Consider the following 13,681-nt stretch of genomic DNA (forward strand, 5'->3'; position numbering starts at 1 on the left):
TCTGCGCTAAGCTCCTTTACAGCCTATGTGATTATCCTCATTTTACAGCTAAGGAAACTGAGACCAGAAAAGGTGGAGCTCCTTGCCCAGGTGGTACAGTTAGTTAGTGATTAGATGCCCTGTTTTCTTTGCAGCTCGTTTGTTTTTTCACTCCTGATGAGCAAAATGGCAAGACGGAGACTTCATTTTCCCTCTCCTGGTAGCCTGGCCGGGCCTCGCGGTATATGCGGCGGCATCTGGACAGCCACGTCTAGAATAAACCACTGAAGCATAAACTGCATTTTCTTTCCATGTGTCAAATGGCCATTTAATAGCTATTGTGAAACAGAATTTTCTGCCAACCTTGAATGTCACACCGAGGTCATACAGGCTCTAAATATTCCTTCTCCAGCCATCCCAGTACGAGGCTGCTTTGGTGTAAACAACCCCCGAAGGTCAGAACCAGCTCGTGGGGGCAGTCCCGCTCTGCATCGGTCTCTGAGCTCTGCTGTTTCTCAGCTTTGCACTCATGACAGGACGCTTGTCACTGCTGCGGAGCCATTTCATAGAGTGCAGGCACAGATGCTGAGGACAAAACCTACCTCCCCCCTTCTTGTTGCTAAGTCTGAGTAGCTGCCTTATTTTCTCCCTCTGCAAGCGAACACAGAGTCAATAGCTTCTGGTTGGTTAATTATGTGTCCCCATACACAGTTCTAGAGGAAAAATAACTCCATGTGCAGGGAGATTGGCAGCGTGGTGAGTGATGGAGCGTCCGGGAAAATGAACTACCCAGCCGCCTGTGTCAGGGCGGCGGGTCACTAATTGAGTGCAAACCTCTTTTTTTAAATGTTGTTTATCCCCCTACAGGGCATACAAAACCATTGAGGATGATGACTTGAAGTTTCCCCTTATATATGGAGAAGGCAAGAAGGTAGGCATGTGCACTCCCCCCAGACCGAGAGAGCCAGGCTTCGTCCCCGCACCGCTTATGGCGGTCTCCGCACCCCACTCAGCAGCCTGGCATTTTATAGCCCTGACAGCTTGAAAGAATACCACCTTCCATCCTCCTTCAGGCCTCCTGTCATGAGGGTCTGAGGAGTGGCAGGGGTTAGGGAGGGGGGAGGTGACTGGTGAGCACGAGGGACAAAAGTCCAGTTTATGAAAATAACATTCCATTTCTCAGATCTATCTGAGGAAATTTTTACAGTGTTTAACCACGAACGCATACACATAGTTCATCTCCCTGTGTTTCTGACAAGCCACGAGGCAGGCCGAGCCCATGGTGTTACGTCCATTTGGCAGACGAGGCCGCTGAGACTCTGAGGAGAAATTGGCTTCCACAGAGTCCCACAGCCAGCCAGGTGCAGGGGTGTAGGATATGTGGAGCCATGGCCGCTTCCCAGCTTCTAGAATGCTCACGCTCCACCATGATGAAGCCCTAGGATTCCGTGGACCAGAGCCCTGGCCGAGCTAGCAAAGCTCCTTGGTCACGAGCTCCCAGGGCCCCAGTGGGAACCACACCCTGAGTGGCAGGCACGTGGTGCAGCCCAGGAAGGCTGTCTGTCCGTCTGGATCTGGGAGCTGAAGCTGGAGGAGGTGGCCGTCCCGGACCAGAGATGAGGGGAAGCTTTGAAACGGTTTCCCAGTAAGAACAAACAGCTCTGAGTCATTGCATTCTTCCTCTGAACATGAATGCACTTCAGACTCTGTGCTGAGAGCTCCTGTTATAAGTGAAAAATGTGCTCACATTAAGAAAATCTTCAGCTGAATTTTTTCCAATATCTGATAGTTTTTTGGAGGAGGAAGCGACTCATAATAAAACTGAAGGGTGCCTTTATGGCCAGAACTTGAGCGTGTTTGTGCGTGTGTGTGCACGTGCATGCTTGGGCCTCTGAATGTGCATGTGTGGGAAAAGAACACGGGTTCACGTTTGGGCTCATTGTAGCCGTGATTTCAGTGCAAGGGGGCATTCCGTGGAGGGACATGAAACACAAACATCTGATTCACAGAGAGTTCGTTTTTTGAATGAACTTTCCCCATTCATGGAAATGGGCCATCCCTGATTGAAAATCACGACGGGAAGGGACTCTGTTCCTGACAGTGTCGCGTGTGCCCGTCAGGAGGATGGGTACCATTACTGCACGTCTCTCAGCCCTGTGACCTGTGCCTCTAGTGGCGGTGCTTTGTGGGGCTTAGAGTCTCAGTATGACCCTCCCATACCCAGTGAGTTCTGGTAAGCTCAGCGCTACCTCCTGTTCCCTTTGCATCCCTAGCACCTGCCCAGCCTGGTACCAACACACGGCTGGCTTTCCTTAAAGGCGTCAGGATTCAATACACTTTTCCGTTACGTATGGTATCCTTTCCCCCATACCAGAGGAAGATGGACGAATGTGTTCTTAGAAGATGGTCAGAAGAAGAGGTAAAGGAGCCAGGGGCTTTCCCAGTTCAGCAAATGTTCATTTCACCTGGACATCATGTTCCCCAAGCATTTCAGTTAATTAGGGCTTGACAGGTCTGTGATAGGCAGCTGGCAAGTTCTGTCGTCGTACCTGATGGCCTATTTAAAAGCCAGTGTGGCTCCTGTCTTTTCCAGGCTTGCTCCGTGGTGAAGCAGCACGAGACCCCTGTCAGGGGATCCATGATTTCTTGTGAAATCTTGACAGCTGCATCATGTCAGTTCTGTCGAGATCCTCTGTGGGGGTTTCTCTTCCCTGTCTGCATACACCTACCCAGAAGTTTCGGAAGACCGCCACAACCACAACTTCTCATTTTATTCCTGCCAATACTTTTAAGGATTTGTGTGGGTTACACCTACATACTTTGTAAACAAGTTCAGTAACTAGCAGAAACATCAGATTGCTTTAGACAAAACGCCCACCTGTGCTTTTCCAGCCAGAGGAGCTGCCATTGCAGCGGGGAGAGCAGAAGAGCCGCCGGGGATTTGGAATTTTCACGCTTAGAGTTGAACACTTCTTAGCCAGTAGGGACCTGGTCCAGCTCCCCAGCGGACCAGAGAGTTTCTACAGCCTGCCTGACCGGAGGTCCCCAGGCTTCGTATCACATGCCTCCATTTTATCCTCTTTGATTCTTGCCTTTAGAAAAATATGTCATGGTTTCATTTCCACTTTAATGCATACCTGCCCATCTTCTCATCTGAAAGCAGCTCCAAAATCCATAGCCTTTTCAGGAAAACAGGATGAAAATGCTGGTAATGTTTTAGATTGTACTGTTTCTTAGCCTTTACAAGTTACTCTTACTACCCAAAGAGTAGAGTGAGGATTCAAGCCCAGGTCTTGGCACCATGACTCTACCCTGGGTTTATTATTGATGGTCCCAGTGTTAGGCCACTGGGCTCCATTCAGTCAAGAATGACTTTCACTCCTTCCCTCTCTGCTTCTCTGGCTCAACGCTACCCATCCTTCTGCACAAAATTGTCATGCCACCACCTCCAGGAAACTTTCTCAGCAGAATGTTTGCCTCCTCTGAACTCCTATAACCCATGGTGCTGTGTCTTTCAGCACTCAGCCATATTTTACATATTTTATCTCCCTTCACAAGTTTCTTTTTATTAGGGACAAGTCCTTAGATACTTGTCCCCACAGCATGACTTCTGCACATAGTAGGTGCTCAGTGAATGTTTGGCTAAGTCAAAACTATGGCATCCCAGGAGATATTTAGGCTGACTGTGTAGGCATTAGTATAATAGTATTATTTCCTTAAAGCTTTGGGAAACCGAAACTGTTTAGAGAAAGCACAGGTGATCAGGTCTCAACCCTGAGCTCTCTCTGTAGTTATAACAAAGTGACATTTTGCTCTTTTCCACCCAGAGGGAATTCATGGGGATCTTAGCAGGCCGGGTTGGGGAGTTGCAAAGAGTTTCTTTTCTCTAGCCATGAAGTACACTATGTGAGCTTTGGGAGGGTGGGAGCTGCCACTCAGTTTTTTATATCTCTCAGTAGTGCCTAGCAGGAACTAGAGACATGGCTGGTGTGTTCAGTGAATTCTTGTAGGGTGGGTATATCATCGACCGACAGATGGATGGATGGACAGATCGCATTGGATTGGAACTGATTTTTGTAGCTGTAGACATCACACATGTTGGATTTAGTTTCCCGGATACCCTTCCTTCCAGTCTCTACAAAAGAAAGCTGAAAAGAGACAGCAGCAACCCATTAAACTAAGGATAATTGGTAGGACAACCACTCCTTAAGTTCATGAGTGATCTTGGTGAGCCCGTCCTTGGAAACAGCTACCCACAGAAGTTAGTAGCAGGGAACATGGAGAGGGACAGAAGGAATTGGAAAATGATTGCTTCTCTTCACCTGTGGCAGCTACATTGTGACAGGAGTGCTTTCTCAGTCTGTGGGAGTGTTTCTGATGACCCTCTGCTTATACCCCTAGGCCCGAGTAATGGCAACTATTGGAGTGACCAGGGGACTTGGGGACCATGACCTGAAGGTGCATGACTCCAACATCTACATAAAACCATTCCTGTCTTCAGCTCCAGAGGTATGGTATGAAGTTTCTGTTTCTGTTTTGTGCAATAAACAATGGTCTGCGTGACTCCTGCTGTGACTCGTGCCCTACCTGCAGACAGTAGCTGGCTTATGTCACAGAGACTTGTGCCATGTTCCTTTTACCCCCGCTCCATTTGCACTTTGACTGTCCTGGTTCCCACCCTCCTCATTCCCTGCCCGGGGCGTTGCACAGCCCCCTCGTGGCATTCCTGCCTCCTCAGTCCATTCCACATTTTATCATCAGGCAGGTGTTCCCAAATAGGTTACTCTGACTCCTGTTTGTTCCAAAACCTTCAATTCACCCCATGGCTATAAGAATAGAGCCCAGACTCCTTCAGTTGGCATTTGAGGCATGTTATAATTTGGTCTGACTTTCTGGACCAAAAATTTGATTTTTGTTCCCCGAAACGAACCAGAAAGAACTTGGTGTGTCCTTCCTGTGCACAATCTTCAGTTTCCCAGAGTTGCTTAAACTGTTCTGACTAGAATGCCTTTCCTCCCCATCTGCAAACATCCAAAGTCTCCTGTGGAGACTTCCCTGATTTCTCCCTTCCCTGACCAGAGGTAATGTCATCCCACAGGTCATAAAGCAGCTGCCTCTTACCATCTTCCACTTTCTGCCTTATCACATCGTTGTTCATATATATACCTTATCCCTTCTTCGATTTTAGTTGCCTGTAGAATTTGTATCATTGAGCTGATGTTTACAGAAGTTAATTGGAAAAGAAGTTGTCAACTTTTTGGTTAAAAAAATTTTTTTTCCTCACCTAAAACTAATGTTAGAAAAAGCCAACAACCTGTGTTTCATATGATAGAGGAAACAATGTCAAGTTCTGTTTCAGGGTGTATCTTTAGAAAATGTTTTGGTTCTAAGTTGTAGAGAAATCTAAGTAGTAGTAGGTTAAGGGTCCATTTTTTTTTCCCTATAGCAGACAGGCTGGAGCTTGGTGGCAGCTACTGTGGGTGCATGCCCTCCAGTGTGCCTGGACTGGCATCCCGGCTTTGCTGCCTTTCACTTCAGGGTTGCAAGATGGTGGCAGCTGCTCCAAGTGTAGCATTTCCATGCAAGGCAGGAAGGAGGAGGCAGGCAGCCCGTCTGTCCCAACAGAGACTCCCTTGTGCACTTGTGTCTCGTTGGCCAGAACTGTGTCACATGACCTCCCCGGGCTGCGAGGAAGGTTGAAGGAGAGAGCTCCAGCTTTTCCAATTTTTACAATGGAGGGGAGCCAGGGAGAGGTGAGTCAGGAACCAATGATGTTCGCATTCTGTCTAATTACCTTTTTAAGCAGTGCCTTGCCCCGGAATTGCCCAAAATGTTTAAACATAGCTCCATCTGCGTGTTCTTCCCAAGCATAGATGCTGTTTTATTGAAGGCTCTTTTTGTTGGAGGAAACCAAAATCCACTCATGCTAACTCAGAAGAGGAGGTGTTTATTATAATTATAGTAGAAGAGATGTTTATGGTGAACACAGGATGAACACAGGAAGAACCTTACCAGCCAGGCTTTATGGGAGGGGGGTTCTGGAATCAAGGCACCCGCAGAGAGCCTCAGCAGTGGGAGTCTGTACCTTCATGGGGGTGTTGTGCCCTTACTATGGCCAGTCATGTTCCATTTGTTTCTGCTGCCAGTCAACCCAGTCCTTCACTCTCCTGATTCCTGATTGCCAGAGAGGAAAATCACTGGCCCAACTCCCTTTTTATACCAGGCCACAAGTGACTGCCCAGCCCATGAATTGCCCCTCCAGCTTGTCTACCCCAGAGCCCTCCATGGGCACAAACAGCCATGTAGGCCCACCCCTTTGGCAGGGCTATGAGCAGGGTGGGTGGTTCTTTTGGAGTCCTTGTTGCTGATGCTGGCATTTAAAATACATGTAGCCAGAAGAGTTCTGGAAGTCACAGAGGGGACAATATCTAGTAGGTAGAAAGCCTGGAGGACACACACCTTTCCCAATATCACCCAGGATTTCAAATGAGATCAGCCTGGTCGGAATAATAACTACCATTCATCAGAGCCCGTAGATGTCTCTGTTTTAGGCCTCCCAGCAATTCTGCGTGATGAGGACAATATGACATAAAACGTCCAGGGTGCCCCAGAAGCTTGTGGATTCCTGATCCTTCTATTCTGGCCAACCTCAGGATCCACGAATTATTGCTAAAACTACTCTTGGCTGCAGGAAAGCAATAAATACTGGACTCATGGACTCTATGTCCCCCTCTTAAGAGAGAAGCATTTATCAGACCTGTTAAATGGTGCCATCGTCTTTCTACTTAGCAAAGGGACAGATGAAGTGTGACTCATGTTCTTGGTGGCGAGGGCAGGGGGGGAGTCCTCAGAAAGCACTAATTAACCATTTTGCTTCTTAAAGCAGAGTGAAAACCTTCTCCTCTCCTTCCACACACACCTATGCTTTCTATATAAAGTGAGAAGAGGTGTGGTTTGGTTTGAATGAGAATGATTTCTGCCCAGTTAGATTATAGATCCTCTGATCACTCTATTGCCGTGGTTCCAAAGAAGAGACTGTGGGTTTAAAACTTGGGGGTGCATGGGAGACTCCCTGGGGACTGAGGAGAAAGCCCAGTCGGTTGATCACCTATCTAGAGTGATGCTGATTTGCAGGGACCTGGGTTGGTTGGTTCAGCCTTGGTGAGGGACTGGACAGGTGGGCAGGGTGTTTAAAAGGAAACTGCCCACCTCTGGAGAAATATAAGAAATATAAAATATAAATACAAGAAATATAAGAAATATAAGTGCCCTTAGAAAAGGTGTAGAGTTTCTCCAAGGTGGATAATTAAGTGAAAAGAGTAAGATGTAGGGGCCCCTCAATGGCTCAGCCATTAAGCGTCTGCCTTTGGCTCGGGTCATGATCCCAGGGTCCTGGGATTGAGCCCCACATCGTGCTCCGTGCTCGGTGGGAAGCCTGCTTCTCCCTCTCCCACTGCCCCTATTTGTGTTCCCTCTCTCACTGTGTCTCTCTCTGTCAAATAAATAAAATCTAAAAAAAAAAAAAAAAGAGTAAGATGTAGGAGAGTATTGATGTTATACTTTTTAAAAATTATTTTTAATTTTTATTATTGTACTTTTTATTTTTATAAATCATGTATAGGGCTATGTATATTTTGCTGCTTTATGCATTTCTTTTCCTAATCTGGAGGGAAACCGAAGTTAATGTTAGCAGCGGTTACCTTTAGGGTGAGGGTTGATTTTATTTTAAATTATTTTTACTTTCTGCAATGTCTGAAGTTTTCACAATGTGTATAGAGCATACTTAAGGGGCGGGGGGTAGGAGGTTGGGGGAACCAGGTGGTGGGTATTGGAGAGGGCAGAGATTGCATGGAGCACTGGGTGTGGTGCAAAAACAATGAATACTGTTACGCTGAAAAGAAATTTAAAAAATTAAAAAAAAATTTTTTTTTAATTGTCAGCAAGGGCTTTCTAGATGGTGAGATTATGAATAACCTTTGCTTCCTCTTCTCTATGTCCGTATTTCAGAAACATAGTAAATATTATTTATTTTGTAGGAGATTTCTATTAATAAAGAGCAACTTTACCTAAAAAAAAAAAAAAAAGAAAGAGAAAAGGTGTAGAGTTCAATAAAATGTAGTTTTGTAATAACAAGTAACATAACAGGTTGACTACTTAGTCTGGCTCAGACAACTTAATGTGTTTTCTGTACACAGTATCCTAGGATGTCCATATGCCTATTGTACCCATTTTGCAGATGGGGAAACTGAGCTGCAAAGAAGTGAAATAACTCCCCAAGTTATGACTCCCCCAGTTGTACGGTCATGAAATAACAAGATGGTACTTGTACCCAGGTCTGTCTAATTTGATGATGGTCTGTAGGGGAGAGAAGCTGAGTTCAAAGAAATGTCTCTGGACAATGTCTAAGGGACCCTCTGAGTATAGGTTCGAGGGGCTCTGAAGAGAATCTTGATCCTGGGACCTCAGTGGCTCAAGTTTCTCAGAGAAATACTGCTGGCCTCAGACTAAAGTTGTAGAAAATGATGGCGTACTAGAAAAAGTAATTGGGAAAGACAGTAATAGCCTTTGGTGTGTGCCAATCTCAGCCAGACAGAATTGTGCAAAATAAGATTGTGCACGTATAATTTAGCTTAATGGGTATGTAGTGTAGACCCGAAGATTCCTTTGCACAAGATTAAAATTGTTGTACATGTTAAGTGCTTCCAGATGGAGAGGGCTTAGCCAGAACGAGGAAAGAGGGAGGGCGGTTAGAAGAGGAGCAGCTGGAATTGGCTACTATGGAGGGGTACAAGAGACTCCCTCATCCCCTGTCTTGGGGTAGAAACTCCTCTTCTTTGAGTGCTAGTGATAGAGTCCAACACTGGAGACATGGCGAATGGGCCTCTTTGGGGGAGCTCGGAAAGCCAGGTAAATTGAGCTAAACTGTCTAATGAAGAATGGCCTCCTTTCCTGCCTGTGTCCCCTCACCCCGCACCCCACACCTACCCTGGCTTTCTAACTGTGATTTCCTAAAAGCATTCCCCTGCTATGCCTCATCTTTGCCAAGCATGGATCTTCATTTCACATTTGGGTTCTAAATTTCAAATCCAGCTCAGTCTGGTAATTTTAACAGTTGGGGAGAAAATGCGATTTAGTTCTAAGGAAAAAAAAGGCTCCAAAATCTTCTTGGAAATCAGCATTGTTCCCTTCATCATTGTAGCTCCTAATTCGATTTGATGAGCTAAATAAAAATAAGACAAAAACATGTGTATCAAATTTACGTAAAAAATGCTCAGGGGTTTAAAAATTAGAGAAGGGTTTCTAGCCAAACACATTTTCGGTTTCACTGAACACAAGGCGCTGGAAAAATCTTGAGTTTGCCAAACCCAAAGAGCAGCCGCCAGGCTTGCTGAGCCTCCCTCCTGTCTTCCAAGGTCTGAGGCAGGGATTTCCGGCCAAGAAATGAATTCCACAAGGGGCCCCCGCCAACCGAGCGTTGGCCTGACCATCAAATGTGGAGGCGTTCTGACTCTCGTCTGGTCCATAGCACCGTGGTTCCCTGTGTCACGGTGGAAGAGCAGCCTCTCCCCACCTAAGAGAAAGCCTCGGCCAGGTCTCCCACATCCTTGCACAGTGAAGCTCATCAGCAGTCACCTTTCTTCGACTGTCCCGAAAGAGTTCAAGAGGAGAAGGAAAGGATCGGGAGAGTCACGCCCTGAGCACAAACTCTCCACGTCTTCTCTTCCAGCATTTCTTCTCCCCGCTGCAATCCAGCACACTTCCTGCTGTGTTACTCAGGCACCTTGGCACAGGTCTGCAGACTAAACCTCCACATGTTCTCTGCTCCGCGCTCCTCTCTGACCTGTAACGGGCCCTCACTAGAGCTAGGATTCCTCTTCGTGTTACTTGCTTTCTGGCCTGCACTCCAAGACTGCCGTTAGCCCCCTTTCGGGCTCTTGGAAGAATGGGGTCTTTTTCTTTGTGGGGACTACTTTGCAAAGCCAACCAACCCCTCAACTCTGCATCCCCTCCTCCCGCCACTGCCAGACTGAACCACAAGGAGCCTCATTTTCTCTTGGCTTCATTGTTCCTTTCCTTGGTGTTCAAAATTCCTGTCAGCTGTTTTTTTGTAACGTCAGCTGACTCATTCAGCTCGTTCTTGCTATTCTTCATCTGTTTTCTCTTTCATCTGAAACCGCCCTCTCTAAGAGAAGGAAGACCTTAGACTCCAATATCTCAGTGCCCATGTGGCCTGCACTATGTTAGCCTGCCTTTCCCTTCCCTTAGGTGGGGTAAAAATGCCTGTAATCACAAGGTGCTAGAAAAAGAAAGGAAAAACATCTTTGGAACTATCTGGCACAAGGTCTGGTACATGGCCAGAGATGGTCAGGAAATGCTAGTCTTCCTTCCCCCATCAGGTTCTGGAAGGCTTTCTACTTAGGGATTCCCAGTCATCCATAGTAAGAGAGAACGACCCTTTTCTTTGGGCCTCTCCTTTTGTCTCCCATGAAATCATGAACATTATTTAAGATCTCATTGTTATCATCTTAACGTTTAAAGTCCTCTTGATAGCTTTTCATACCCCAAGCCAAAGTTGCACTTTGGGAAGGGACATGTTGTATTTGTATTGTATAATTTCTGCAATTCCGTAAAAAACAATATTGATGCGTAATGGCATGGGAAAAAGCTGTACTGTATTAAGTGAAACAGAATATGGTTGTATATACAAAGAGCATGATCATTAGTAAAAAGGTATGTGTGTGTGTATACAAATATGCACATGAAGAAAATTTAATAAAATGGTATCAGTAAATATCTTTGGGTAGTAGAGGAGGAAAAACTTGTTTAAAAAATTCCCTAGCCTCCTCAAAAATACCTTAGGAGGTGGTTTCATATAGTACTTAGAAGCTCAGACTGGTCAGTGTCTTGACTTCAAGCTCTGCCTCTTCACTTACTAGCTGGGTGACCTTGAGAAAGTTACTTTACCTAAGTCTCAGCTATCTCTTCAATAAAAAGAGGACAGTAGCACTGTTATACCCAGAAACTTAACAGAACGAATTAACGACATATATAAAGTACTTAGCCAGAACCAGGCACAATAAGTATTAGTTCCTTGGTCTTTCTCTGATTCCATCAAGATCATAAGATTTCACTGGCTCTTTACATAGAGATCATGAGTCCAATCATGTTTACTGAGCCAAAAACTAGGGAACGTGTCCTCAAAAGAATTAGAATTTGGGGGCAAGTTGGAATGTGAGACCAGTGAAGGAATCATCAGCTATAAACCCTGCGATTCCTGCTTTCTAAGAGACTAGGGGAATTCCAAAAAGGGAGAGGGACTCATATACTGTAAAGAAGGACAAGATAAGTAGGACAAGAAAAGAGGCAGGAGTGAGTCTGGTGTGAAGTAAAATTTGCCTTATGAGGTCACTGAGTTTGGAAGATTAGCTCAATGGGCTATGAGCTATATAATAAACTAATTATTGTGGAGGGCCTTGAGCTGGACCCAAGGCAGTAGGTAAGGTCTTTAAGCAAGGGGAGTAGCATGATAAATGTTGGGTGGAAGCCTGTCACAGCACATAGATGGGGGCACGGGGGTGGTGGAGGGGTGAGGAGAGGCAGACAGGAGACTTTGGCAGGAGGATGGAAGCTAGGACAGGGACTGCGAAAATGAAAACAAGGGGCATCTTAGAGACGTTGCAACAGAAAAATGTAACGAAAACCTGGCCGTTTTAGAGGGTGAGGCAGAGTGAAATTTTCTAAAAATTAAAAATTCACTGCTTTCTAGCCTAGGAAAAGGGAAAGGTGTTGCTTATTGGGAACTGAAGAAGAAACCTAATTTTATACCTTTTTCCCTTTGAGTTTTCTGAACAATTAAAAACATAGCCACCAGTGCCTGGGATGAAAATAACTTTATAACCAGTATAAAGTTAGACTAGAAACTATAATTTGGATTTCAGACCAAAATGTTATTCTTGTTCTTCTACTCTACCCAGATTTAATTTACCCACTCAATAGCTGTGGCTCTCTTCTCCTCACCCCACAAAAAGTGTTATTCCTAATATTTGCCTGTTGGAGGACAGGAGCAAGGGGAACAAGTGATGCTTATGGACAGATAGAAACCAAGGAGAAAACTCCAGGGGAGCCCAGTGTCCCATCCCATCTCCCCAGCCCCATAGCAGGAGAGGGCCTAGAAGTGATCTCTCACACTACAGTGCTTTGTGCCTCTGTGGACTGCCGAACAAACCCCCCTAGAACCTTAAGTCTTTTTTTTTTTTTTTAAGATTTTATTTATTTATTTGACAGAGAGATCACAAGCAGGCAGAGAGGCAGGCAGAGAGAGAGGAGGAAGCAGGCTCCCTGCTGAGCAGAGAGCCCGATGCGGGGCTCGATCCCAGGACTCTGAGATCATGACCTGAGCCGAAGGCAGCGGCTTAACCCACTGAGCCACCCAGGCGCCCCTAGAACCTCAAGTCTTGACAGAACAGTGTATTATCTGTATTTATATGTTCTTACCTTTCATAGATCTATGAGTTGGCTGGGCTCAGCTAGGTGGTTCTGTCTGGGAGTCTCATGTCACAGTTGGATGTCAGCTGGGGCTAGAGTCATCTGAAGACTAGATGGGCTGGAAGTCCAAAATGGCTCACTCATGTAGCTGGCAGTGGACATTGGCTATCAGCTGGAAGTTCGGCTGAGGCAGCTATGCGTGGCCTCTTCATGGGATCTCGGCTTTTCATAGCATGGCAGCTGGATTCTGAGAAAAAAAAGCTCAAGAGTGCGTGGTTCAAGACTGCCAAGCAGAAGTTATAAGGCTTTTTAAGCCTTCTTCTAGCCCCGGGGTGCCTGGGTAGCTTAGTCGTTAAGTGTCTGCCTTGGCTCAGGTCCTGATCCCAGGGTTTTGGGATCTTGCCCCGCATCAGGCTCCCTGCTCGGCGGGAAGCCTGCTTCTCCCTCTCTCACTGCCCCTACTTGTGTTCCTCTCTCTCACTGTGTCTCTCTCTGTCAAATAAAATCTTAAAAACAAAAAATAAAAACAAAAAACACAAGACCTAGCTTCAGGGGCATCTGGGTGGCTCAGTCAGTTAAGCACCTGACTCTTGATTTCAGCTCAGGACAGGATCTCAGGGTGGAGGGATTGAGCCCCATATCAGGCTCTGCATTCAGTGTGAGTCCTCTTGAGATTCTCTCCCTCTCCTTCTGTCCCCTTCCCTGCCCTTCCATCCTTAAAATAAATTAATAAATCTTAAAAAACAAACAAACAAAAACCCTGCCTCAGAAGGCCTAGAACCATCATCTCTGCCACATACTTGTGGTCAGGGATCTCACTAAGGCTGGTCCACATTTTGGGAGAGGGAAATTGGAATCCATCTTTTCATGGGTGAAACAGCGTGCTTGTCAGGGAGGGCAGGAATTGATAGAGGCCATCTTGGAAGCTCTGGAGAAGTACCCTCCCTGCTGTGAAATCTTGAAGATTAGAGGAATAATCATCTATCTTTCCAGTGCAGACTAATATAAATTGATGAGTTAGCTGTTTAGCTAGTTAACAGAAGTAATCTAGTTATCAGTATGGAGGCAGATTTACAAAGAAGCTAAATAAACATAAATTATCAGGGTTCTTCACTTGGACCAGCCCTTACTGAGTTCTGGTTATTGCTAGGAAATGTAGAATGTTCTAGGTGGAGAGGAGAGGCAAGGTTACAGTCAGGAATCATTTCTTTGTAAA

General features: G+C 45.9%; 1 protein-coding gene across 1 annotated transcript in view; it reads left to right on the forward strand.

Annotated features, from left to right (window-relative positions):
• The window catches only part of PPM1H (protein phosphatase, Mg2+/Mn2+ dependent 1H), a 260,282-nt gene that overhangs the window by 211,431 nt on the left and 35,170 nt on the right, over window positions 1–13,681 (forward strand). Inside the window, exons 7-8 of the mRNA XM_047739722.1 lie at window positions 847–910; window positions 4,381–4,488. Coding sequence (XP_047595678.1) covers window positions 847–910; window positions 4,381–4,488 — 172 coding nt within the window. The remainder of the gene's footprint in view (window positions 1–846; window positions 911–4,380; window positions 4,489–13,681) is intronic.

This window comes from Lutra lutra, chromosome 8 (genome assembly GCF_902655055.1).
Source record: "Lutra lutra chromosome 8, mLutLut1.2, whole genome shotgun sequence".
Lineage (NCBI taxonomy): Eukaryota > Metazoa > Chordata > Mammalia > Carnivora > Mustelidae > Lutra > Lutra lutra.